This window comes from Melopsittacus undulatus, chromosome 1, assembly GCF_012275295.1.
Source record: "Melopsittacus undulatus isolate bMelUnd1 chromosome 1, bMelUnd1.mat.Z, whole genome shotgun sequence".
NCBI classification, from domain to species: domain Eukaryota; kingdom Metazoa; phylum Chordata; class Aves; order Psittaciformes; family Psittaculidae; genus Melopsittacus; species Melopsittacus undulatus.
The window spans coordinates 96,818,357-96,844,273 of NC_047527.1; the positions used below are offsets into that span (position 1 = coordinate 96,818,357).

Sequence of the window (25,917 nt, forward strand, 5' to 3'; positions counted from 1 at the left end):
AAAAATAAAGAGTACTTTTGAACAAACCTCAAGTCATGGATGATAATCTTAAAGTTTTAAAGTTGTTTTTTTCTTGCAAAAGTTCTCAGCATTTGTTTCTGAACTTGCCAGCAGCTCTGAACCTGGGAAACTCTTGAGTTTGCACAACTCACCTGCTGATTCAGTCTTTGATCACTGAAAAATGAAATGAACTAAGTTTTCTGATCAAATTAGTTCAAGGGAATCATTCAATATAGCAGATTGTTTAACATCTCTCCTACTGACTAGATCAGAATACACAGTTTATTTTGCTGGTTCCCAAACCAAAAACAGAGGTGGGAAAACTTTTAAATCAGGAAAAAGCTGTGCTGTTTGTTGTCGGTGCAGGCTGAAGTATTTATTGCCTTACACTGAGATACTGACCTTAGAACCGCAGTGCCGCAGGCAGTTTTCATTTTCTTACCTCTTTTGCAAAAAAAAAAACAAACAAAAAAAGGCTAATTTTGTGTCCTTGAGTTCAGAGATCCAAAAAAAAAAAAAAAACCTTCTCCTGGTGGTGGTATGTAACTTTTTTTACAGAATTTCTTCTTACCCTTATTCAAGGATTTGTAAACATTTTGGCTTACAAACATTTGTCATCAAAGCTTGCTTGGAGTAGCGTGTTATCTATACTACGGTACATGTAGCTGTCACCCTCTAGCGTTCGTATGTGTTGCAAACAGGACAATTACGATTGCTTTTTTTTTTGAAGAAAGCGAGTATTCTTTCCTTATCTGAAATGGAATTTGCCTGGTTTTGTGCCACTCCATAAGCATAGGTTATATTTTAATATTCTAATGCATAAATTAGCTCTAAAATAACAAATAAGAGTTACTGAATATGTAACTATATATTAGATGAAAAGGTAAATAAGATCTTTCAGATATCCATCAAAATCTCAGTACAAAAATTTCGATTTTACGTTTTGTATTTTAGTAACAAACTTATTTTTGAAACTCTATACTGGGTTTCTAAAGAGGCTTGTGAATGTTGGTGATTGCAAACATCCAGTGTAGCTTTTTGTATCAGACAATGTATGACATACATAGAAAAAGACAGACAGGATATACCCAAAGAAGAACCACTGCATATTTTGTTGATTAATATTTTTAATATCCCTTGTGTTATTAATTGCATTACATTCCATTCCTATGTTATTAAATGCATGTAGTGAAAGTGTTGATTATTGATATGTTATTTCAAGAAAGGGGAAGTATTACAAAGGTGTCATTAAAAGTAATATTAGTAGTGATAAATAAGATGAACTTCCAAAGACATCTGCAGCTCTTTTTGACTTTTTTCTTCTTGATATTAACTGGTATTGAAATTCAACTGACAACTGCATAAAGACAATGTAATTGCTCTTCTTTTGCTCCAGTAATAGCTAAGTGTGTGAATATTACCTTAATTATTTTGAGGTGATATTCTAATTTGCAAGTTCTATGGTTTGTTAGTTTCCTGGGTTTAATTAATTGAGTTGATTTTGGTGGGATAGAAGTACTCATTAAAAAGAATGGGTGCTATTAGTTTAGTAACACAATAAATAATCTGAAAAATAACATACACCAAGTTGATAGACTAGGTGTTTTACTCATCAACAGCATACAAATCAGTTTGTGTTGCTCCTTGAGACAAATGAGTGAAAAGCATTCAACAGTTCTTCATATTTGTTGGGAGGAGGGAGGGGAACACAGTTTGTTTGTTTGTTTTGGGGGTTGTGTGTTTGGGTTTTTTCCTCTGTGAAAGATGGAAAAATAATAATTACTACTTGCATATGTGAATGACCTGAAAGGGTAAAGGGAGTAACTAAATGAGTTAGTGGTAGGTGAGCTAAGCAATTCTACATTAAAGGAGATAGATGGCCTTTAAGTTAAGAAGCCTAAAGATCTGCAGTTAGCTGTCTAGCTTATTGGAACATGAACCTTCCTGCCTTCTTCTAGTTTCTCCCTGTTGATTTCCAGTGAGGAAATTTTTAAGTGGCAGTAGTTTGTTAAATAAGAAAATAAAATGCCTAATGTTGTGAGACAAAGCATCCTCCTGATTGTGTCAGTAGTTACCAGCTGTGACTGTTGCATTACCATCTTCCTGATGCTTTAAGCCCTGACAGCAAGGCCTCCTTTACTGACTGGAAGCTATAGGACCCTTAAAGAATCCAGACATTATGTCATTAATGCTATTCATATATCCTTGTTTCCTGAGAATAACCATGTGAAGTTGTTTGTCCAGCATGAGTTATTAAGAAGCAGGGAATTCATTTGTACAGATCTGTAGGACAAGACTGTTATTCCCTAACCCAGCAAATGTGCAATATGAATAATTATTTGTTTCCTCAAATAAGAGGCTGTACTTAGCTATCTTGATACTGTCCCCTTGTAAAACTCAAGGGTATGACTTGGTGAGTGGCAGTGAGCTCATTTAACAGCTCACTGCTAATGAAAGGAGGCTCCTGCTCTTCTATGCTCTTGTCATTTACTGTGTCTAGTCCCTTACTCAATTTAACTCTCAAAGGCAGTGGAAAATAACTCATCAAGGAACAACCTCTTCCTTTCCCCAGCTTTGGAATTTTACAGTGAGAATTAAACCAGTGAAAGATAGGATGCTGAGCCTTGTGGCAGGGAAAAGAAGAGAGGATAAAGGAACAGTGCACAACCCCTCTCCCTTTGAATGGCACCAAGCCATTAGAGGTGTCTGTGAAATCACAGGCTGGTTCCATTCCATGGACATAGAAACTTAGAGGTAAAATGGCCTCTCCATCAAGCCAAATGTGGGACTGGAAATGGCAGACACCTCTCTGGATTTGCCTCCCAGTGTTTATCTATTCTTTATATGTGCTACTGTGAATAACACATTCTAAGGGGACATTACCTGGTGTCATGGTTTAAAACCCAACCACAGTCTCCCTCTCATCACCCCCCCCCCCCCCCCACTCCCGGAGGGATGGGGAGGAGAACTGAAGAAGTGCAACTCCCACAGGTTGCGACAAGAGCAATTCAGTAACTAAGGTATAACAAATCACTACTGCTACCACCAATAAAAATAATGATAGAGGAAATGAAACAAGGGGAGAGAATACAATACCACCAACCAAAACAAGCCCGACACGGAAGAGAGCAGCCCAGAGCCCTTCTGGCCAACTCCCAGTTACCTCCCCGGGCATGACGTGCTGTGGTATGGAATACCTCTTTGGCTAGTCTGAATCGAGTGTCCTGTCTCTGCTTCCTCCCAGCCTCCCCTCCTTCACTGGCAGGGCATGAGACTCACAAAGTCTTTGGTCAGAGTAAACATTTGAGCAGTACAAACATAAGTGCTATCAACACCATTCCCAGGCCGAAAGTCAAAACACAGACTGCACCAGCTACCAAGAAGGAGAAAAAATGACTGTTACTGCTGAACCCAGGACACCTGGGTATCTCATATTTTTATCAGTCTTATTCTAGAATTAAATGCTCTTAAAAAAAAAAAAAAACAAAAAACCTTTTTCTTCATTTTGTTTAAATCTTCAATCAAGAAAAAAGACCTTCTGTTACCCTTGAACTAACCTGAATTGGTTAAATATGACATTTTTATGTGCTACTAAATGAGCATGCTAAATACATCTACCTACTGTGATAGATGGTATGACATATTTTATCTAGTCATAGGTTAATAAATGATGCGCCAGCCCATCACAAACTCTATCTTTCTGGAATGCTTTGGTAGCAGGAAGACCCTGCAACAGAAAATGTGTTTTGGGGGAAGCAAGAAGAGGGAATGTGAGAAAGAGAAAGGAAAAGGCTACCTGACCTTCCTTCTCATTACTTCTACACTCTTTTCTGTCTTGTAAATTGGAAAACAAAATGAATTGTCAGTATGCCAGAGTAAATTGTCTTCCTTTTTATTTCTCAGCAGTGGAAACATTTAATTTCTTTAAAATAAATAAATAAATAAATGAAAACTTTATTTCTTTAGCAGTCTAGTCAGTCTAGTCAGGGTCAGTCAGTCAGTTGAAATGCAGCATTATTTGGACCTTTATGTAGGCAATTATCCTCTTGCTTGTAGATTTTTTAGGGCTCCAATTTGTTAGCTTGTTTTCATGCTTTGAAATTTCCTCTAAGGTGAAATCTAAGGCTGTAAAGATTGTGCTATAGGGAATATCTGAAGTTCTGTAAACGTGTTTTCTTGCAGGGCAGCACAAACTTGTATAGTTAAAATTATTTTTAATATTTTTTAGCAATACAGAAGAGAAACTTCTGCCTAAGTCAGAGGGCACTGTGGTTTTGATATCTGAGCATTGAGGGAGCTAGATGCAGATATGGCGATCCTAACATTCAGAAGAGTGATAACACAACACAAACACGTTGTAGCCAATTGTAGCGTTTACTGATTCTTTCTTTTCTTAATCTCCCAGCATCATTTGTCAGCTAATCACCAACCCCAAAAGACTTTATGTTGTAATCAATTCAAGGTCTCATGTTCACCATTCTCTCTATCTTAAATCTAACTGACGTTGAAAGTATTTTAGTACTCTAAAAATTTCAGAAATATTTAATATTTTAAAATATTTTTATATAAAGGATAAATAAATTCACTGTTTTCAAAGTGCTGTTAGGGGAAAAAAGGAAATCTCATAAATTATCAGTGGGGGTGGAGGGAGGAGGGAGGTGCATAAACAGGTTCTGATCTCCCCTTTCTTAACTCTAATGCCAGTAGATAGAAAAGCATCTTCAGGTGGAAGTATAACTTCCTGCAGTTGTGTAGTCTGAAGGATAGAATTATCAAGTGAGCAGCTTAAACCAGAATGGTGGTATAAGCTCCAAAACTCTAGGGAACAAGGACTCTGGCTTCCCTCTAGCTCTAGTACAGTCCTGACTTGTGAAGATCAGGGCTTTCAGCTTGCTGGGCATGGGGCGATTTTATAAGATTCTTCAGTAGGTCCATAGGAGATAAAATTCTCTGTTCTGGTTTCAGCAGGGAAATTTGCTTGCCATCCTATCATTCTTGAAGATTTCTCTGTTACCCAAGGCTTCCCCAACTTTTTCTTGGACAAATACCACAAGATGATCGCAGCTTATCAAGTTTCATTACAGTTTATTTATCAAAAAATGACCTTGGAATCATCTGTGTAATATTGTTATCATACATTTTAGTTTAAACATTGTTTTGTCTTAATTCCTCCTGCATGTAGATACTTAGACCTTGGGCAAGTAGGCAGTAGCATTTTGGAGTTAATTCAGGGGTTTTACCTCCTAATAGCAGATGATAACTGATGTACTACTTTCATTTAGATAGTTGCCTATGCAATGCAAAACTGGAACCCTTAAGCAAAAACATCAGAGGAGTAAGACTAGCCCTGTAAATATTTCTGCTGCCTGCTTCAGTAAATCAGCATTTTAGGATCTTTGTAAGGATTTAAGTAAAAATAAAATAATTACCACTGACGTTATAGTAATTATTTTATTCAGATAATTTTAGTGTTTTATGAGATACATTATTATACTTTGGAGTTATGGCAGATCCGCCTTAAGGTAAGGCATTGAATTAAGACAGACTGTTTTGACTTGTTTCTAACTTATCCCTAGAAATCTATCCAATAGAAAAATCACCATGTGAATCTGTGGAATACAGATCATGTTGTGTTTAAGTTGGAATCTCAACTGTCTTTCTATACAGAACAGAAAAGATAAATACTCATGTACATGTTCTGTCTTCACCTTACTGTTCCTGCTGACGGTGTTCTGTACTTAGCTGAGTTAGCTTTGCTATATGTGAGGCTGAAATGAAGTAAATGCTCTCTGACCAGAGATCTCAGTTAATTACAGCAGAATCACTGTGTAGGTCCAAAATAGAAAGCTGAGGATCACCATGTGACTGTTTGTTCTGCCTTCCCAGCAAGGTTTCCATTAGCAGCAAACAGCAGCTGCAGACAAAAATAGAAGGTGATAAGCAACTAGGATCTTTAGTTAAAAGCAAAGTCACTCTCTATGACAGCAAGGAGTCCAGAGGAACAATGAAGTCTCTCCGATTCATTAGTGCTGAAGCATTCGTGTCAAATGCAGAGTTTGCCAGGAAGGCTCTTGGTGGTGTAGCCCATAATCTTTTTCCTCTTCTTTTTAAAGCCAGCTATTTACTGGAGCAAGGGGAAGTTATCCATGACTTGGTAAAGAACTGGCCACTTGCTGACTTTAACATTGGAAAACTTTTGGGAACTACTGTGGACTATCAGGAAGATCTGAGCCATAGAACATGCTCCGTGTGTTTGGAGAGCTGTCTGACAGGCCTCAGAGACTACGTGCTGAATCATTCTTCTGCCTACATGAAAAAGTTGAAAGTGGTGGACCTCACGGGTATAAAAGATGTTGAAGTTCAGTTTTGTGAGTGTAAGAAGAGAATGGGCAGATGGACAAGGACACAGCTGCTCTCTAAGCTTTGTTTGGAACTGCTGGTTTACCTGCAACAAACACAGTGCAATCCAGGTACCTCTGAAATCAGTATTGATGTGTTAATTGATTTGTATGTTACAGAGCGGAACTATGAGCTGGTGGTGCAGGCCCTGCTAAAGAAGTGCTACTGTCCACTAAAGATCTGCTGTGTGGCATTGAGATCTGACAACCTGGCTTTGCAGAAATTCTTCTACATCATAAAGCTCACTGATCCCCCTTTGTTGCGCAAACTGGAAATAGTTCACAATGTTCGCTTGGAAATGGAACACCTGGAAATACTCTTCAGCAGTATTCACTTCCCTCTATTGATGTCCTTGACCTTGCCAGCACGAACATTTAATGTGCGGAGGTTCACAGATGCAGATGAAGGGATACTTACTAATATTGGAGAAAAGATGGGTGAAATGACACAGCTGACTGAGCTGAGTATATCCTTTTCCATACTCACAGGAAGAATACGGAAACTGCTCAGGTAATTTGGTCATCCAGTTTTTAGTCGAAGTACAAGAACAGCCCTTTGTGCGTTGTTGGGGAGAATTGGAAGTCAGTGTTATTTAATACATTTAGAAGAACTGACTATTATTACTTTTCCAGAGCCCATCTGACTAGAATGATTAAAATATACTTTTGGCTACTACATAAGAGAGGGGTATACCCAGACATTTTTAATTTGCCATGTTCTTGAGCTTGTACCTCAGTCAGCTTGGCTGGCTTTTGGTGTAAGACCCGAGTCCAGGTATTTTTCAGTGTCTCTAGTGAATTTTTGTCCTCTAAAAGCCAGGCAATAAATCTACTGAAAATCCACAGATACTGTATTTTTAGGTGGGCAGGGAGACAGTAGACTTTGATTTGAGACTTTGATTTAGTTGCATCTGTTGATCTCAAAGCAAGAGAGATCTGATGCTTTTCTGTACTGCATATTAAGCTAATATATGAATATTCACAATGAATTCCTAGGAAAAAATGGCAATTCTCAAAAAGATAACAAGTTGCCAGTGAATAGTGTTCATATTTGAACAGAAAATAAGTTAACTGCATTTTTTAGATGCTCTGAAAAGCAAAGGCATTCAGAAGTTTCATTCAGACAAATCTCCTTGGTTTAAAATTCCTCCTGTACAAAGTAACTTCATTTAAAAAATGTGAATGGCACACTGCTTATATTGATAGAAATAAATTAGAAGTTCGTAACCTTGATCCAGCTAAGGTCTGTGGCAGAAGTCTCACTAAGATTTAGTACGTATGAAAGGGATCTCTTGATTTTCATCTGTCAGAGCTATTTTATATTCAACTAGAATATTTGTACATAATCTCAGGAACACTTCTTCCACCCTTCATCATCTCAAGGTTTCTTTGCAACTCAAGAAAAAATCAATGTGTAAACCTCTTGGGCATTTAAAAATATACTAGAAACAAAACGAGAAACAAAAACAGATGTCTTGTTAGAACACTGGTTAGCGTTCATCTTGGCATGAATCCTTCCATAATGGAAATTACCTAAATCTCTGGAATTATATGAGCTTTCTACAAGAAGCAGCCACCAGTACTTTCATGGTAGTAATGATACGCCATTAATTCAGCAAGTAATAGACATTTGCCAACATGTAGCTGCTTACAAAATAGACACATAGGATGTTATCAAATTAATCCCCATTAAAACTACACAGTAGGAGACACATAAAGTAGGAGCTAATTAATGGAACTGACTGCAGGAGGAAAATTACTTGTCATTGTTGGCATATGCTTCGTTTTTTCAAAAGAGGTTAGAAAAATAACAAATATGACAGATGGCTACATTCACAATGTGAATAGCTGCATGTAATTTTGTAAATGTAGCATTTCAATGTTTTATGTCATAAAACTTTTTCTGTCTTTAATTCTGCAGCCCACTAAAAACTCCACTGAAGATGCTGGATGTTTCTAACTGCTTGCTGAACCATGCTGATATGGCCTATTTAGCCAACAGCTTCCATGCTAATCACTTAGAAGCCCTGGACCTGAGTGGTCACAATATACATGACCTTTACCCATCAACATTCTTTAAGCTTCTCAGCCATTCCTCTTCAGTGCTCAGGAGTCTTACCTTGGAGGACTGTAATATCCAAGACACTCATCTCAACATGCTGATTTTAAGTTTAAGTCCTTGTCAGAAACTACAGGAGTTTAAGTTTATTGGAAATCCACTGTCATCCCAAGCACTTAAAAAGCTTTTCACATTTCTCTGTGAATTGCCAATGCTGAAAACTGTGGAGTTCCCAGTTCCAAGGGACTGCTACCCTACTGGCATCACCTACCCGATCGATGATGCCAGTCTCTGCAGATTTGATCGAAGAAAATACGAAAGTGTAGCAGAGGAACTTAACCTCATTTTACTCCAAGCAAACAGGGAGGATGTGAAAGCTTCAACTCCACTCTTTGGCAGCTATGATGCAGCTGTTGAGGAGACGAACAGTGAACTGGGAGCTTGCCTGATCAAGTCCTTCAAAGAGACTTTGGAAAAGTTCACTACTTCTTTGAAAATGAGTTAAAGATGCAACATGGTGATGAGCTGCTGTCAAATCAGAAGTTAGGGTCTAGAACTATACCTTCATTGATCAGTCTTGAGGTTTAAGTTCTTGGCTGAATTTACTTCTGATTGAATAGCCTCTGATCACCTCAGGTATTTTAACTACACTGTATCTATCGCATACACCTTACATAAGTACTATTTGCTTGCAGATGAGGACCCTTAAAAGCTTATTATTTTTCACAAAAGCACTTTATTTCTCGATAAAACAATAGGTGTCTAAGCTTGGTTGATTTCCTATGGATTCGGCAATGAGGCTTGTTATCCCTACAGAAAAGACAGGAAAGCCCTTTCCCAAGCCCAACAGTTTGTCTAAAAGATTGTGCACCAATCCTCACCTATGGCTCCCTAAATCAATTTTTGTTTTGCCCTTGGCCATCCTAATTCAGCAGTCTGTGTTTAATCCAGCACATTCCCAGTAGTGGGGGATGTATAAAAGCCTCCATGTCTCTATGCCTCTTTCTTCCACAGAAGCAAGCATGATAAAACCTCCTTTTGCATGGGGAATTATAGAGGTTGTCAAACACATTGTGCTGGTGAAGAGTAAAGTTCCATACTGACAAGTCAGCAGACCAAATGGCTGGCTGACAGCAGGTGATTTTCCCCTACTTCCCTCAGTAATATAAAGAGGATTCTGCTGAAGCTCTTGCCAAACATTTTACAAAGGCATAACAGGACAGTGCTGCACAGCCATGCTTCTGATGTCAGCAGGTAAGTGCTTCAAACTGCTCCCTTTGTTCAATCAGTTTCTTCGCTGACAGAATGTATTCTGCTGCTTTCGGCTCTTTTAGAGAAAGTCTAGGACAGTGGTAATAATGCAAAAAAGGCTAGTTTCAAAAACACATACAGAAAAACGTATCCAATGCCAATTTCAAAAAATGTGGAAAAGGGACAAGGTGGGTTGCTGAGTAACTAGCTCATCTGCATAAAACTCTGCCCTCTCCTGCCAGGACTGTGCATTGTTCTGCTACAGAATTAACAATCACTGCCTGGAAAACAAAATGAAAATCACATTCATTTGGCAAGCTCCAGTGCAAATGTATTTGAGTGACAGAGTAAACAGAATCTCAGACCTCCACACACACTGTGTTGGAATGCAGGTAAAGGGGCCAACAGGGTGTCAGGGTGCAGCCACAGGGCCCCACAAAACAAATCTGGGGAAAGTACTATAAGAGGGGGAGAGTACTGGGAGGGGAAGAGTGCTAAAAGCGGGGGTGTACTATTTCCTACATTTAGAATCACAGAATTATAGCATCAACTGGGTTTGAAGGACCTTTAAAATCATTGGATCCAACCGTTACCCCAGGACTGACAAAACCACCACTAATCCATGTTACTGAGGGCCTCATCTACATGGTTTCTGAACTCTTCCAGGGATGGTGATTCAGTTTCCTTGGCAGCCATTCCAGTGCCTGATTACCCTCTCTGCGAAGAAATTTTTCCTAATATCTAGTCTAAACTTCCCTTTTTAGGGAATTTTTAGGCCATTACCTCTTGTCATATCATTAGTTATTTTGGAAACCAGCCACCTCCTTGCTCCATCCGCCTCCCAGGTACTTGTAGAGAGTGGTAAGGTTCCGCCTGAGCCTTCTCCAGGCTAAACAACCCCAGCTCCTTCAGCTGCTCATCACAGTTGTGCTACAGACCCTTCACCGGCTTTGTTACCCTTCTCTGGATTCGCTCCAGCACCTCAGTGCCTTTCTTGTGGCTGAGGAGCCTAGAACTGAACCTAAGACTCCAGGTGCGGCTCCCGCGGCGCTCCCTGGCGCTGCACTGATCCTGCTCACCTCCAGCTGACCGGGAGCTACCGCACCGGGCGGTTTGAAGCTCCCCGTCCCCCAGCTCCCAGGAGCCAGCGGGCAAGTGACACCCCTGCACACGCCGAAGAGGCTCACTCGCCTCATCAATATCCTCAACCTTCACCCACCACGGCTACCCGCGCCCACCGCGCCTTAGCTGCTACCGCCGGACACCGCGCATGCGCCGGTTGCCGGCAGAGAGGGAAAGACCTCCCGGCTGCAGAGCCGCGTTTCGGCCACAAGGCGGCAGCACCCGCAAGCATCCGGCAGTTGTTTTCCTTACCTTGAGGCAACGCAATGCCCGTGGCCGGCGGGCGGCAGCGTGGAGCACTCACAGCACCAACACCGTTTAGTCGCCGAAGGGCAACAGCGAGCTCGGCGAGGGCGCTCTCCGTCGTGTTTGCGGCCATGTGTTGTGGCAATTCCAGGCAAAGCTACGGGCTGGGAGGAGAAGTGTTTCAGAGCAGCCCTATGGAGAAGGACGTTGGGTGACGACATGATCCGGCTCAACATGACCCGGCAGTGTGTGCTGGCAGCCCAGAAACCAACCATGTCCTGGGCTGCATCACCAGCAGGCCAAGGGAGGGGATTCTTCCCTTCTGTCCCAGTCTCATAAGATTCCACTGGGAGTACTGTGTGCAGCATCCTCAACAAAAGAAGGCCATAGACCTGTTGGAGGGAGTCCAGAGGAGGCCACAAGGATGATAAAGGGGCTGGAGCACCTCCCATACAAAGGCTGAGAAAGTTCTGGCTGTTCAGCCTGGAGAAGGCTGCATAGAGACCTCATAGAAGTATCTGAAGGGGTCTACAAGGATGCTGGAGATGGACTCATTGTCAGGGACTGTAGTGATAGGACAAGGGGCAATGGATCCAAATTGAAACAGGGCAGATTTGGGTTAGATTTTGGGTTTCTTCTAAGGAAGAAAGTCATTATGGTGGGAGTGGTGATGCACTGTAACAGGCTGCCCAGGGAAGCTGTGGTTGCCCCATCCCTGGCAGTGTTCAAGGACAGGTTGGACAAGGCTTGGAGCAACCTGGTCTGGTGGAAGGTGTCCCTGCCCAAGACAGGGCGGTGAAACTGGATGAGCTTTAAGGTCCCTTCCAACCCAAACCATCCTACGGTCGCCCCACTGCAGCAGCGGTATTTGGCGTCGCACACTCCCGCGCGCACGCGCGGCACGCGAGGTGCGGCAGCGACGTTTGGCCGTTGGGCGCCAGTAGCGAGCGCTGTGTGACGCATTGCGCGCTGCTCACGTGCTGTACCGAATGTTGGTCGCCGGGCGGCAGAAGCGACCCTGGCGTCGGCCCAAGTGCCAGGACTACAGCTCCCGGCATGCTCGGGAGGCAGGCGTCCCTCCCTTTTGGTCGTCTGGGGACACTGTCCCCGCCCCTCCGGTTCTTTCTTGTCCACCGCGGATGCATTCGGGTATTCGCAGCGACCACAGCCCTACCCTCCCCGGAGTGACTGCGGGCACGGCCCTCTTCTCCCCCTCCCCGAGCCCTGTGATGATCTGAGCCTCCGTTACAAAACCCGCCGGCCTCGGCGCCCGCCTCTCTCAGTGACGGCTCCGCTCTTCCCCTGGCTCACCCCGGCCCACATAACAAGTCGCGGAAGCGAGCCTGCTGCAGGGTTCGGGACCCCCGACATCCCCCCTGCCCCAGAGGCACCTCGGGGGTCGGTCGGCTTCCGGACCGATGGGCTGAAGGGCGGAGCCCGCCAAAACAAGAGGAGCAAGGCGCAGGACACTAGGAGAAACAAGCGGCAGCCACCCGGAGGGTAGCGAGAAAGCGTGAGGCAGGAACCGGAACAGCAAGAGAAAACCATAAAAGACTGGTACAAGAGAAATTATAGGCACAGCAAGACCGGAGGGTGAAGGGACCAGGATAGGGGTGGAGAAAGAAACAGGAGCGTCAGAGGAGGAGAGGCAGAAAGAGGGAGTAGGAGCAGGAGAGATAATGAAAAAGACCTCAGATGGGCAGCACAATAGAGAAGGATTAAAAAAAGAACAAGGGCAGGGATCAAGAGAGAGGTCTTCCTTTCCTTTTTCACCCTTCTCGTTTTCTGCTCTTCACCCACCTCACTTCTTTGTCATTCTTTCCTGACAGTGTTGGGCTAAGAAACCTTAACGCAGAAACAAAACCTTCCCGGAGCTGAACTGTAACTTGATCATCCTGACAGAGGTTTCTGATATTACTGGCTCTGTAGTACCTCTGTTGGGAGGCTGCGTGCTGTTCACAGAGTTTATTCCAGGATCCTCTGTAGTAAGAATTTGTGCCAGAGCTTAGCACTAGTGACTAAAGTAAATGAAGCCTTAGGCCACTTGAACTGTACTTTAACCTTTGTTTTTATCTATGGAAATATAACTGGTAGGTAAGTATATAAAACTTTACAGGATATTATGTAACAAAAGATATGGAAATGTCTCAAGACACAACAAAAAGAGTGCCTGGAGGCTGTGGGAGCAAATCAAAAGAGGAGAAAAAAAAGATTCTGCAAACAGGTTTGTATATACCTTATGTGCCACCAAGAAATCAAGGAACCTGTAGAGATTATGAAATGCAGTAACAATCAACAGGCAGGTATCTCTGGAGAGGCACCCAGCTTGAGTTGTAACTGCGGTATTAAACACAGTGGAAAAGGAACTCTTGATTCTTTCATTAAAGTGGAGGTGACATCTGTGTAATTCCTACCACAGTCTAGGTGGTGCCTGTATTATTTTCTGCAACACCTCTGAGCATTCAAGCTCTAGCCCTAGCTGCAACTTGGTTTTTGACAGTAACAGTGATAATGATAAATGTACTCCAGTGGTAAAGATTTTTCCTGGAGAGGAGCCAGACCTCTCCAGTGGTAAGGATTTTTCTCTTGTTTCATTATGAAAATGGTTGAAGATGGAATTCAGTGAAGAAACGAATTCACATAAGAAAGATCTGAACAGCAACAGTTCTCACCTTTGTAAAGTCCTATGAAAACCTGTGTATGTTTAACCCTGTGTGTGGGTGTGTGCAGGTGCATGCAAAGCTGAACAGAAATCAAAAAACTTGAGAATAGTAGGAGCAGAAAGAAACCAACTGTACTTGTCTTTGTTAAGACACTTAAGGTTAGTGCAAAAGATACAAAGAAACAAAGTATTTATTGTTAAAAGCTTTTCTACGAATCACTCAGCATCATAAAATGAAGATATGGTGGCTACAGAGTAGAGGGAGTTTCTCTCTTCTCCCTCCCCCCCTCTTTATACACGTATTTGCTCACTCTCACAAACCCACAGTTGTATTTTTCTTTTAATGGAGTTCCTTTCTTCAGTGAGATTGGAAAAGGTGTTTATCATACAGGATCTGGCAGAACAGATACATCCTATTAAACAACAGAGCAGTTACAGAAAGGAGACCTCTTCAGGAAAAAAAGAGCTTTCTTTTCCCTTTCATCTCTTTGCCATAAAAGGGTTATCAAGACACCAAAACCAAAAAAAAAAAAAAAAAGAAACAGGCAAAAAAACCCAAACCAACACCAAATTAGCATTTTGGCAAAATTAGGAACCCAAGGATATGCCCCAATATTGACATATGCACTAATATTTTCACTTGGCTTCCACAGAATAAATTCTAAACAATGTGGTTTAAAAAACTTGCCAGCTGAAACAATGTCTGCACTACAACTACTCACTCTGCTAAGCTGAACAACTGAATCCCTGTTAATAACAGTGGAAAATGTTTTGACAATATGTCTCAAAGTTACTTGCAGAACATTTGGATTTGTCCTGCCTGCCCATTTCCCAGGGTACATCCAAGTTGAGAGACTGGCTCTCTCCCACATGCTCTCTACAGGTGAGAGACACGTACACACATGCACACAACATATACAGACTCACATAGACTGTGCTATTTCCAAAGTACTTTGCACATTATCCTGTGCTAAGTCTTACAGACACTTCAATGGTGCTCTGCTCCATCTTTTTATTTCATTTTCTACTGCTGTATTCTCTCTATTCCATAATCAATCATTTGTTTTCCCTTAAATTTCTAAGAAACACTTGGTCTGAATCCTGACTCATGGCCAACAGCACAAAGGACTAAAAAAAGTGTTTCGAACCTGCCGTGTCAACACTTCAGATTCCAGTTTTCTCTTCTACTGGTACCCCAGAATTCTGTTTTAACCCTCTCCTAGTTTGATGCTATATTTCCTAACTGTCTATATTATCCTCTATGCATTAAATACATCTACGCACAGAATGTTTTCTTGCAATATACACAGATTTGTATTGTACTGTGCCAGCAACTGAAGACTCCAAAACACAGAATGGTTTGGGTTGAAGGGACGCTTAAGATCATCCAGTTCCAACCCCCTGCCATGGGCAGGGACACCTTCTACTAGACAGGTTGCTCTAAGCCCTGTCCAGCCTGGACTTGAACACTTCCAGGGATAGAACAGCCACAGCTTCCCTGGGCAGCCTGTGCCAGGGCCTTACCACCCTTATAGGGAAGAACTTCTTCCTAATACCTAATGTAAATCTCCCCTCTGTCAGTTTAAAACCATTCCCCCTTGTCCTGTCACTTATATGCCCTTGTAAAAAGTCCCTCTCCAGATTTCTTCTTTTCATTTTTTATACACACAAAAGGACAACCATCCTGAACTTAAAATGAGTTTATCATTCACAATCTGCCACAATTACATGCCTGTTCAGTACAACTACCACTGCATTTTCATTTTCATATGCCCAAGCATATGCCCAGTATTCCTCCATTATTTCTCTTCAAATATAATTTCTCTTTTTGCAAACAAGCAAGCTCCTGGCTGCACTCCTGGAACAGAGGACAGAATTTCTGTGTCTCTTCAGTAAAAGACCTGAACACAGGAAAAAAGCATCAAAATCTCAAATCCCAGTTTAATCAAAGGAAACACACCTGACAGCTCTTCCTAAGACTCACTGTTGGTGACCATTCTTTTTACATACAGTAGGAATATGGTCAGTGGGATATAAGAATTTAGATTTTGGATTGCCATCCTCAGTGTCATCTACAGTGGCTGACTCATGCATGTGCATGCATGGACACCATGCATACATACACACTTCAGTACAGCACTGGTGCTTTACATAAATCCACCTTCCAATGATGCTGTTGTGAACACTGGGCAGCAGTACCACATTAGTTTCATTAGCTTGCTCTGAAACAGACTTGGAAATAGATCCATCCAATTAATTCAACAGAGAGATTCTAAAAGCAGGCTGGACTCCATTATGCTGCCAGCTGTGGCACATGACTGAAATTTCTCTGTACAAATACTTGCCACTTCAATGGGAAAGTTCTCAAAACACAAAATTCCTTGGCAGACATCCTGTAGGCGTCTATCCCAGTCCCATGCCCTTCTCACATCCTTGCATATCATTCTCCGCATTTCTTATTCCTTGAGACTGAATGCATCCCCTGAATGTAGCTGCTCTGTTTACCACATACAGAAAAGAGTTTTATACACTGGACAGCATGCACACAACTGACACAGCAGCATAATAAATATGGAAGCACAGTAGCAGACGATCCCCACTGTTTTCCCTCATAATGCTTGCTTGTATTCCGATTAGTGGAGTCCTAAAGAAAGTAAGATTTCAAGTCTAGCAGCCTCACAGCCCCTCACCATACCCCGTTTAAGCCTGCAAGATTTCACATTTTACTGCAAAAAGAGGTTTTAACACAAAAAAAGTTCCAAACAAAGCCATTCCTGGTAAAAGGCCTTGGGCACAGAGGTACAGCTATGCTTTTTCTCACACCAATGGTTCTGCATGATGGTACTACCATCATGACTGCAATCAAATGTAAATTTTCCACGATATCTCTGAACACAATGGCCAGAGTAAAGGCCATAGCACTATTAATGTGAAAGCGCAGGTATTAAACGAAGGGGTGAAAGACTATCTCTTTTGTGACTGGACAGAAGAGACTTCGACATAGAAAGAAATTGGCAAAGATACCAGAAGAGAGAAGGACAATACTACAGCAAAGTGCATTTTTCAGAAGAGCTGTCTCCCATACCATATGTGAATTTGATTATCTTTCCAAGAAAGTGAAAGGAGATGCAAAGGAGTAACCTAGAGCATTTTGAGTGCCACATCATCTGGACAGTTACAATCTGGCAGCTGCTTTTTGCACTAGAAATCATGCTGGACCATTAATTATGGACTAATCTATGCACTACAAAATATGAGTGAGAGGAGGATTTAATGAAGATGTCCCTGCATCCAATTAAGTATGGTTTAAATTCCCATAGTCTGAATTTGTTGTACATTTACAAAGAACATGGTTTTGATGTGATATGCTCTCTGTGCTATTTAAGGCTGATAGTGCTTTATAACTCAACAGCATCCTATATGACCAGTATGTATCATGTATGGGGGAACCAAATAATTCATAGTAAGAGGCAGTTCACCTATAATCAAAATGTGAGACCTGTTAACATCTTGAACTAAAGAGAAAACTGCCACATTATAAGGAGTTAAGCTTCTTGGATTCTGCACCAACTTAACCATTAGGGAACTTCTTTTCAGTTCAGATCCTTACTGGCACACAGAGAAACATTTAAGATACCTTGTATTTTACATATATGCTTATTGTTAGTATCTGCTGTGTTCAAGGCAGGTATCAGCAAAGCACCATTAAGTTATTTTTATTTTCTCAGAATGCCTCATTACTTACTTCAACCTCAGCTTTGCTAATACCACTGACATTAAGGATGCCTAAGAAGCTCTTATCCCTCAGATAATTCTCTTCCTCTCAACACACCACACTGATCATACCCATCTACAGATAATGTAAATCAGTCTACCTTTCACTGCAGGGGCAAGGGAAAAAAGAAGTATTAGAATTTGCAGAAGAGATGTCCTGACTATGCTTCTTTCTTCCAGAGGGGCTCTTCATTCCAGGAATGAAAATTCTCCTAGTTTCTTCTTTCCCATGGTGAAATGGCTTCTTGTACTGTTCCACCTGGAGTAAAAAATCTATTCAGGAATGTAAAGCATTCCACAGCTATAAGAAAGACTATCTTGTCTAATTCCAGAGAAGTTACTATTTGAGACTCTTAGGTAAATAGGATGAGAACTGCATTTATTTCTCTAAATGTGTAGTCTCCTATAACACCTATCTCAACCTCCCCCTTCAGTGCTACCCACAATTCTATGCATAGCCCATTAGGATTTGCTGTGTAGTGTCTGAACTTTCCACTAAAACTTAATGATGTGCGTTGATGAATGAACCTTTAATCTTCTTTAACACTGACACTTGTATGACGCTGTCTCTGGCCTGGAATTGTTTGAGGCACCCCCCATGGGCAAGATTTTCAAGGGTCACTCAAAGCTGGTGTTCTGACTGGTGTGCTGATGGTACATTCTCATCCAGTCAGGAAGCAGGTCCATGTGTAACAGTGAGCTAAGTAACACTGAGAAGTCCACTGGTTTGGTGGTCATGATGCCAATGGGATCTTGTGAACAGTACTTATGTGTTGCGCACTCCCAGAGATTGTTCCAGTTCCTGCCGGCGCTGCTGGATCTGAAAGTAAAAGAGAAACTGTACAGTTTAGCAGATTCAATTTTTTTAGTGGCAGAAGATTCATTTATAAGCCAGCAGTGTGGATAATTCCTTCACACCTTGCAGTAGAAATATCTGCTCACAGCCTCTTGAGACCATGGCTCGTGATAAAATTCAGCTCTGCGTTCTTCCTCTGGGTTTCCAACTACATCAGTCATCACCTGTGACAAAAATAAAAATGTTTTTCATTATAGCTCTTCTACCATGTAAAGAAACATAAAGAGATTTACCTAAAGTCAAATTTTATCTGTAATACTACATTAAAAATGTTCAGGAGCATTCTTTAAGCCCAAGGCAAACGGACAATGAATGAATCACATGTGTGCTTAATTACCAAAACAATATGGTCACATACAACCTATCAGCTGTGGATAGCTCCTAACCTCTGATTTCTCTGTGCCAAGGAATAATTCTGAATACCAGTAGTTGCCCTGGCCAAGTGCCACAATCACTAACAGTTTGACAGCATGGATAGCTTAGTTCCAGCACCCAGGAAAAGTTCCCCAGCACCATCTATTTTATCAGCCTGTGTATTCAAAGAACCTCAGTAGTTACCCATACATAGGGTAACAGTTTGAAATTATTATTACATTAGATTAGAAATTCATATTAGATTGAAACACAAATCTATGCTAGTGTTGCCCTTATCTCAAAGTGTATTTTACCTTGATTTAAAGAAAAGTTCTGATGGCAAAAGCATTAAGGACAAATTATTCTAATGAAGTGTGAGGAACAGAAAACCCTAGTAATTCCAAAAAGTCCTGAGCTGATTTTCCAGTCTCTACACAACTACCAAGAAAGCAGGATTTGAACAGAAAGTTGTTTAAGAAATTAGTGGATGGGACCACCTGGAAAACTGCCCTTAACGACAAAGAAGCTGAACAGAGCTGACAGCTCTTTAAGGACATTTTTCTTAGAGTGAAAGAGTTCTAGATCCCCATTCGTAAGAAACAAGAGCAAGGAAGGCAGAGACCAACATGACACAGCAAGGACCTCCTTGTCAAACTAAAGCGTAAGAAGGAAATGAACAGGCAGTAGAACTAGGGACTTGTATCTTGGGAAGAATACGGGGATGCTGCCCAGATGTGTAGGGATCAGCTCAGGAAAGCTAAGGCCAGCTGAAGCTGGATTTGTCCCTCTACTCTGCTCTTGTGAGATTCCACCTGCAGTACTGTGTCCAGCTCTGGGATCCACAGTACAAGAAAGACATGGAGCTGTTGGAGTGAGTCCAGAGGAGGCCACAAAAATTGTGACAGTGGTGAAACACCTTTCCTATGAAGAAATTATGAGAGAGCTGGAGTTCACCCTGGAGAACAGAAGGCTCTGGAGACCTTACTGTGCTGTTCAATACTTAGAGGAGTTTTTTAAGAAAGGTGGGACAGATTTTTTACCAAGGCCTGTAGTAACAAGGGGCAATGGTTTTAAACTGAAAGAGGGTAGGTTTAAATTAGGTATAAGAAAGACTTTTTTTGCAATGTGGTTGATGAGGCACGGGCACAGGTTACTACGAGAAGCTGTAGCTTCCCTATTCCTGGCCAGACTGGACGGGGCTTGGAGCATCCTGGTCCAGTGGAAGGTGTCCCTGCCCACGGCAGGGGTTTGGAACTTGATGAGCTTTAAGGTTCCTTCCAACTCAAACCATCCTATGATTCTGTAAAAAAATAACATTCGGATGACTAAGTCTCCGGCATCACAGAATTAAGGGTAAATATAAAAATGTTCACGTTTTGCAGAGTAGTATTGTGCAAATATAATTCCAATGTGAGCAAGGCAGAACATTACAGAGAAGGCCCTTATGGGACTGGTTGTCAGCCAGGGAGAGCACTGAACAACTGTTCTAAGTATTCAGCCAGAGAAGCTCTACAGCAACTTAGTTTTTAAGCTCTTCAAGCTTAAAAGGTGTTTATTTAAATATTCTTTCAAATGCCTGTCCCCTTTTGAATACAGTGTAAATTAATCATAATCTTAACAACAGATCTTTTGGAAAACTATTGACTAAGAAACTACACATTTCTATGTGAAAGATACAATTTTATTAAAATAATTTCATGGATCCATTAATACATCTGATTTTGAGGTGTCTTTATGAGGACCTTTATGAGGAACAAATTACTAATTTTTGTTGGCAGAAACATGAACTTGATTACGTTCCATTTCTTAGGCACCTCAAAGCTAAGCTCAAAGGCAGCTCATATTTAATGTGTCTATTTATTCAATAAGATTAAATTATGAACTAACAAAATACTCAAATTGTGTTATTGTACACAGTATAGCTTTAATTTTACAGAATACATCAACACAACCCTGCTTTTGCTGTCTGACCACAAATTCACCCACCATTAAGCACAGCTGTTCTGCTGGAAGTGGAATACAGCCTGTCTTTCCTGCATACTGTCTGCTCTGGGAGTGGTATTCCACTCACTGTCTGTCTTCCTCCAGTTTCCCATCCTGGATGCTAGACGCTGTATATGCACTAAGATAAAATTCCTACATTCTGGTTTCACTATTCATTCTTCTTCAAACCTTAGCTTACCTTAAGATCCCTACTTTGGGACCGGAGAAGATCTTGGATGTATCCCTTGGGATCTTTGGAGAAACTCAGCATGAAATCACGTTGTATTTTTAGCTGATTTATGGATTCAATTGTCTCATGAATCTGACAGAAGAAAAACAAAGCAGGTGTACTTAATTCTTCCCATGATCCAGTAACCCTGAGGTGAGCCCTATTAGCATTTCTTGTGAAGTATAAAGGTGACAGTTATGTACGATAGACTTGCACAGGTCCCCATGGCTTTTTCCCTTCAAAGAGGGAGTTAACCGCAATCCTGCAATTACATTTTGGTTTCATCTGTACTGCTGCTATACAGGTATGTATGGGATTCTTCTTCACTTCCTATGTTGAACTGCTAAATAGGTTGCTATATACAATACTGAAAAGCTAAGTCATGTCACTATACAATGTAATAATTTCCTGTGTATAATTAGTCTTTCTGACAACTCTGAGATTTTTCAGGAAAGATGCTATATAATATGTCTTTAGACAGTGCCCAATGCAAGAAAGCAGTTACTGCCCAGCTTAATCATCATCATATCTTCAATACCTTGCTGTGATCCTTAAAATTTCTAGTGATTGCCCAATTAAGTCCACATTAAATTAAGTCACGTAACAGCCACAACTTCTAGATTTTTTTCTTATGAGAAAGCCCATTAAAGGCACCAAAAAGAGTGTGAACAATGAAAAATCAGGTGTATGGAAGGTTTATAGAAAATGAGTCATATCTTCAGGAATATTATGAAAAGAATGACCATTAGCCATCAAGGAAGAATGAAGACTCCAAACAGTCCTAAAGTCAAGGTCCTATAATCACCCTGGATAACAAAATCAAATACGATCAATGGGAGGACAGTTAATGAATCATTTGCACATACACACCCAGAAAAGAGAACTTTCGCTATTCCATTCGTCTCAAATTCCAGCTTGACATTTTAAACCTGTCTTGTTTAGTTTCATGTATACATCTATTTTGCCGTAACAACTAATGTGGCCAGGCACATGGGGAAAATGATCCTTCCCTGATCTCACTGTGCCATCAAGGTCGCTAGTGTATGCACAACTATATGGTATGTTAACAGAAGAGAGCTGCTGTCAACTTAAAATCATTCCTTATTTGGGAAAATGATGTAGACATGCTAGAGTGAAATCTGTTGGCATGCACCGAGTTTCCACTAGAGGACTCTGTGGCAGCACAGCAATAAATAGTACTGACGGTAACAATGCAGCGGTCTATGCCGGTTTACTTAAGAAGTTACTTCAGAAACTTCACTAATCATAGCTTGCAGTCTGCTGTAGGAGGTGCTCAAAAAAAGGAGTGATGCAGACATGGGAAATGGTGGGCTGAACTGGAAATGGAATAATGCTATGCATGCTGCATGCAAGCCATATAGGCTAGGAACCAACTGGCTGACCAGCTGCCCTGCTGCAAAGGACCTTTCTCAAGAGCCATAAAACAAAAAATGCTGCAATAGTTACCAGAATACACAGGATTGCTAGTGTCCAGCCCCCCTTTAAAATCATATGAATACCAGGGTTTAACATATTTGTTTGTATTAGAGGTAAACAAACAGAAACTAGGCCTAGCTGTATGTCACATAAGTCATCTCTGGTCCACAAAGTCACACCTCTTTCCTTGCTCTGAGAAGCCACTTCTGTTCATTCCTTACCAAGCTAAACCAGCCGTTTACACACATGCCAATAGCTGGCTAACAGTTCCCACTACATGAACCCCTAATACAAGCCTGCAGAGCTCACCCCTGCTGTAAGACAGATGCTGTTTATTTAAAGTACACATGATCCTTTTTCAACAACCCTGAAAACAATTCTGCCAACTGCTCCAATCGATTTATCTTCCATGCATTTTCCATATTTGCACCTACAGCAGAGAGCTGTTCTACAACCAAACATGCACAAGACAAATCTGGAGTATGACATTCTCTTAGCTTTGCTTTATAGCAAGTTAGCAAGATACCATGACCTCACAATAAAAAGTTATAGTCAAATAGTTCAGATGATTAGTGAAGCCAGGGTACTCATTATAATACCTATGAAACTGTTTCTATCACCTCGACAACTGTGTCAAGCCCTGGATCACATCCTAACCAGGAATGCCACTCACTCCTCTGTATTCCCATTGCATGTAGCTGATTCATCCCTTGAAAGCACAACCAATTGAGAAGCCCCTGTCTTATAACAGTACTGGCTTTGACACGTGACACCAAGCCTGCATTAAGGTACACAATGCCATGTGATATGCAATATGTGCCATGTGATACCTTACTCCTGGGCTAGTACCTTGTTGTCCAATGCTGTAATCTCCTGTTGGTTAGCTGTTGAGAGAAGAAAACTACTCATCTGTCCCTTTAATGGGTCTTCAACTTCTACATCTATGTCATAACAAGCTGTCTTCTTCTGATCGTTTGGGTCAACACTACAGAAAGTATAACAGAAGACCATTAGAACTGCCATAATGAATCAGAATAAATATCCATCCAGCCAAGAATACACTCTTTTGCAGTCTTTGCACATCTATTGCAGATGCTTGGAAGAGGTTAAGAACAGAGTATCTTCATATATTTGTATATCCCAGTATACTGTCTCATGTTTCATCAATCAGAATTCAGAGGCTCTTTGCAGTCCCTGTGCCCCTGGAAACAACCATCAGTTCCTTGTCATTTTTCTTCAAGACAATGACTATCTCTGAGGACCTCAGCTTTTTTTGGTCCACCGAATAGGTCATTGAGTTGTCTTCAATTACAGTTTATATATAGCTATCAATCTACATGGTAGTCAAGCTGCTTTTTGATTACTCTGTTTTATACACTCAAATCAGAAAGCAAATTTTGTTTTGATAGCCTATGTAATATTTAAACTTCTTATAATGTATATTAAATTCTAAAAAAAGAACCTGATTTTAAGTATATTCAGAAGTGTTTGTTGTCAATATTCTGTAGGAAATGAAGTCACTATGCTCAATTAACAATAATATTTAAACACCCAGAATCACAGTTTTGACCAAGACCACAAAGGAACTTGGGAAGGACTGAAGTATCTAAATGGCAAGATTGCAGTCCCCAAGAATCTCTTTATCTGTCCATATTCCTCACCACACCACCCCACCCCCCCCCAAGTTGTCACTTATATACAGAATGTGCTGGAAGTGCCCTAGATAGCTGAGAGTTGTATTTCATCTACTATGCCAGAAATACATCTGTTTTGTCAAGGATGCCAGAAGCTCAGTACTCTTGATCACAATGACCTTCTCTGAATCTAGGCATTCTATACTGCAAATCTCTTGAGATCTCTGACTAGTTTGCATTCTTAGAATAAGATCAACGTCCAAACAACAGCTGACCTAATCCCAACAAAGCATGCATGGACTGTCCACTGCATTTGAAACTGTAATACTGCTGTACATTTTACAGTGACTGGAATGATTGTTCATGATGTACAGTATCTTACTTCATTTCCCTCTTTTTCCCTCTAAGGGGATTCAAACTCTCATTCCTCTCCCCTTAGGAAAGAAACCTGACCAGCTCTTTCAGTGGTATTCTAGTAGGCATAAAAATAAGAAGTTGTTTTGTATACTCCTAGAGAATTGGTACCATTCTATTGAAAATCATTCAGAATTATATAGACCAGAATGACACAGAGAATAAACACACAAGAAAGTCCAAGGTACTCACCTGGAAGTTCTAAAAACTAGATTCTGGTCCCTGCTACTGTAGCCGTTTCTGTATTTTATATAGTGAGTGTTTTGCACATGACAGTGCTGAGCTGATTCACCAGCTTACCTGATTATATGGTTTATCACTATAGGGTCTGGTGGCAGCAGCAGGTTAGTGAGTCTCTGAGGAATTTCAGAAAACTTTAGCCGTGGGCAGTCAAAGATCTGGAATACAATAAAGCAAGTAAGAAATCAACAGTTCAAAAGTAAGGGATTTTGAAAGCTATAATTCTGGCTTTTATTCTTCTGTAGTTACAGCCTGGGCTAGTTGACAGATGCATCAGATTACAACAATTTTAGGTATCCCACTTTTGGTTTAGTTGCCAAGGGCATGGGCCACTTTAACAGAACACCAGTATTAAGTGTATCAACAATGGGAGAGAAGTGAACACTTCCTCTTTCACTAAGGGGTTGAAACAGCATATCGTAAAGAAATTTTTTTTTTTACCAGAGGAAATATAAAAGCAGTTTGCTTTATTTTTCCCAAGATATGTTCCCTGCAAGATTTCATGCTAAATAAAAATACAAGAAAACACTTTGGAATTTTAAAAACATTTGGGGTGGGGTTTTTTTTTCCCTAAGATTAAGGTAAAAAGAAAAGGCAATATAGTTTTACTTATTTTCAATCAAAGCCTAAATAGTCTCTTGGAAGGGATCCACTCCAGTTTGCCTCTAAAGAGCTGCTGTGTCCTAAATGGAGCTACCTGCTGGAAGTACTTGTCACAGTTAATGTATTCTTTATCATGGGAGTCTTGCAGCTTGTTTGTTTTGATGTACTGCCAGAGAGCCTGGATGATGGCTGACCGGGTCTGTGTGTGTATCCCCAGCAAACGGGCTAGTCGTGGGTCCAGTTTAAACTGTGGAGGCTGTAACAGAAAGAGATGGAAATGGCAATAGAGAGAAAAGCAACCAGATACACAGGTATGAAGTTTCAGCTTTGATTCTTGCGGGACTCTCTTTCTCAGGCAAAGCATCCCATTCAATGGCAGAGATTGAAAAAATACAAAATGTTCAAAGGGGTATCACTGTCAGTGCTCTGGAAAAACTATGTCTAGGGTTTGAAAAGAAAAAGAGGAACACTCTACATGTGCTATGCACACAGACTATCTGTATCACATGTGTTAGTTAGATAAGAACAGTTTGCATGCAGACTTCAGAAAAGAATTTTCCTTTTCAACACTGATGCATATCGTGACTTTAGGAAGTAGGGAAGAAAGAGGATGGACCTTCCTCTGAAGGCTAACCACAGACAGAGAGAATAAAGT

The 25,917-nt window shown here is 41.0% G+C and overlaps 2 protein-coding genes across 2 annotated transcripts in view; one reads left to right on the top strand and one right to left on the bottom strand.

Annotated features, from left to right (window-relative positions):
* The first annotated feature begins 6,004 nt into the window (after positions 1-6,004).
* LRRC14B (leucine rich repeat containing 14B) lies at positions 6,005-8,962 on the top strand. Its single transcript, XM_005149846.2, has 2 exons — positions 6,005-6,909; positions 8,320-8,962. Exons 1-2 carry the CDS (start codon positions 6,005-6,007, stop codon positions 8,960-8,962), a joined length of 1,548 nt encoding a protein of 515 aa, XP_005149903.2.
* Positions 8,963-15,423: 6,461 nt separating this feature from the next.
* The window catches only part of SMARCD3 (SWI/SNF related BAF chromatin remodeling complex subunit D3), a 57,622-nt gene continuing 47,128 nt past the window's right edge, over positions 15,424-25,917 (bottom strand). The window contains exons 8-13 of the mRNA XM_005149844.4: positions 25,357-25,518; positions 24,720-24,817; positions 23,221-23,356; positions 20,905-21,027; positions 18,431-18,532; positions 15,424-18,332 (exon numbers count right to left, since the gene is read on the bottom strand). Coding sequence (XP_005149901.1) covers positions 18,279-18,332; positions 18,431-18,532; positions 20,905-21,027; positions 23,221-23,356; positions 24,720-24,817; positions 25,357-25,518 — 675 coding nt within the window. The 3' untranslated portion in view covers positions 15,424-18,278. The remainder of the gene's footprint in view (positions 18,333-18,430; positions 18,533-20,904; positions 21,028-23,220; positions 23,357-24,719; positions 24,818-25,356; positions 25,519-25,917) is intronic.

What these genes read in the sequence shown, in the direction of transcription:
- LRRC14B (XM_005149846.2), top strand. Translation starts at nt 6,005, where the DNA reads ATGAAGTCTCTCCGATTCATTAGTGCTGAAGCATTCGTGTCAAATGCA. An exon ending in AGAATACGGAAACTGCTCAG is followed by an intron (nt 6,910 to 8,319) that starts GTAATTTGGTCA and finishes TTAATTCTGCAG; the next exon opens with CCCACTAAAAACTCCACTGA.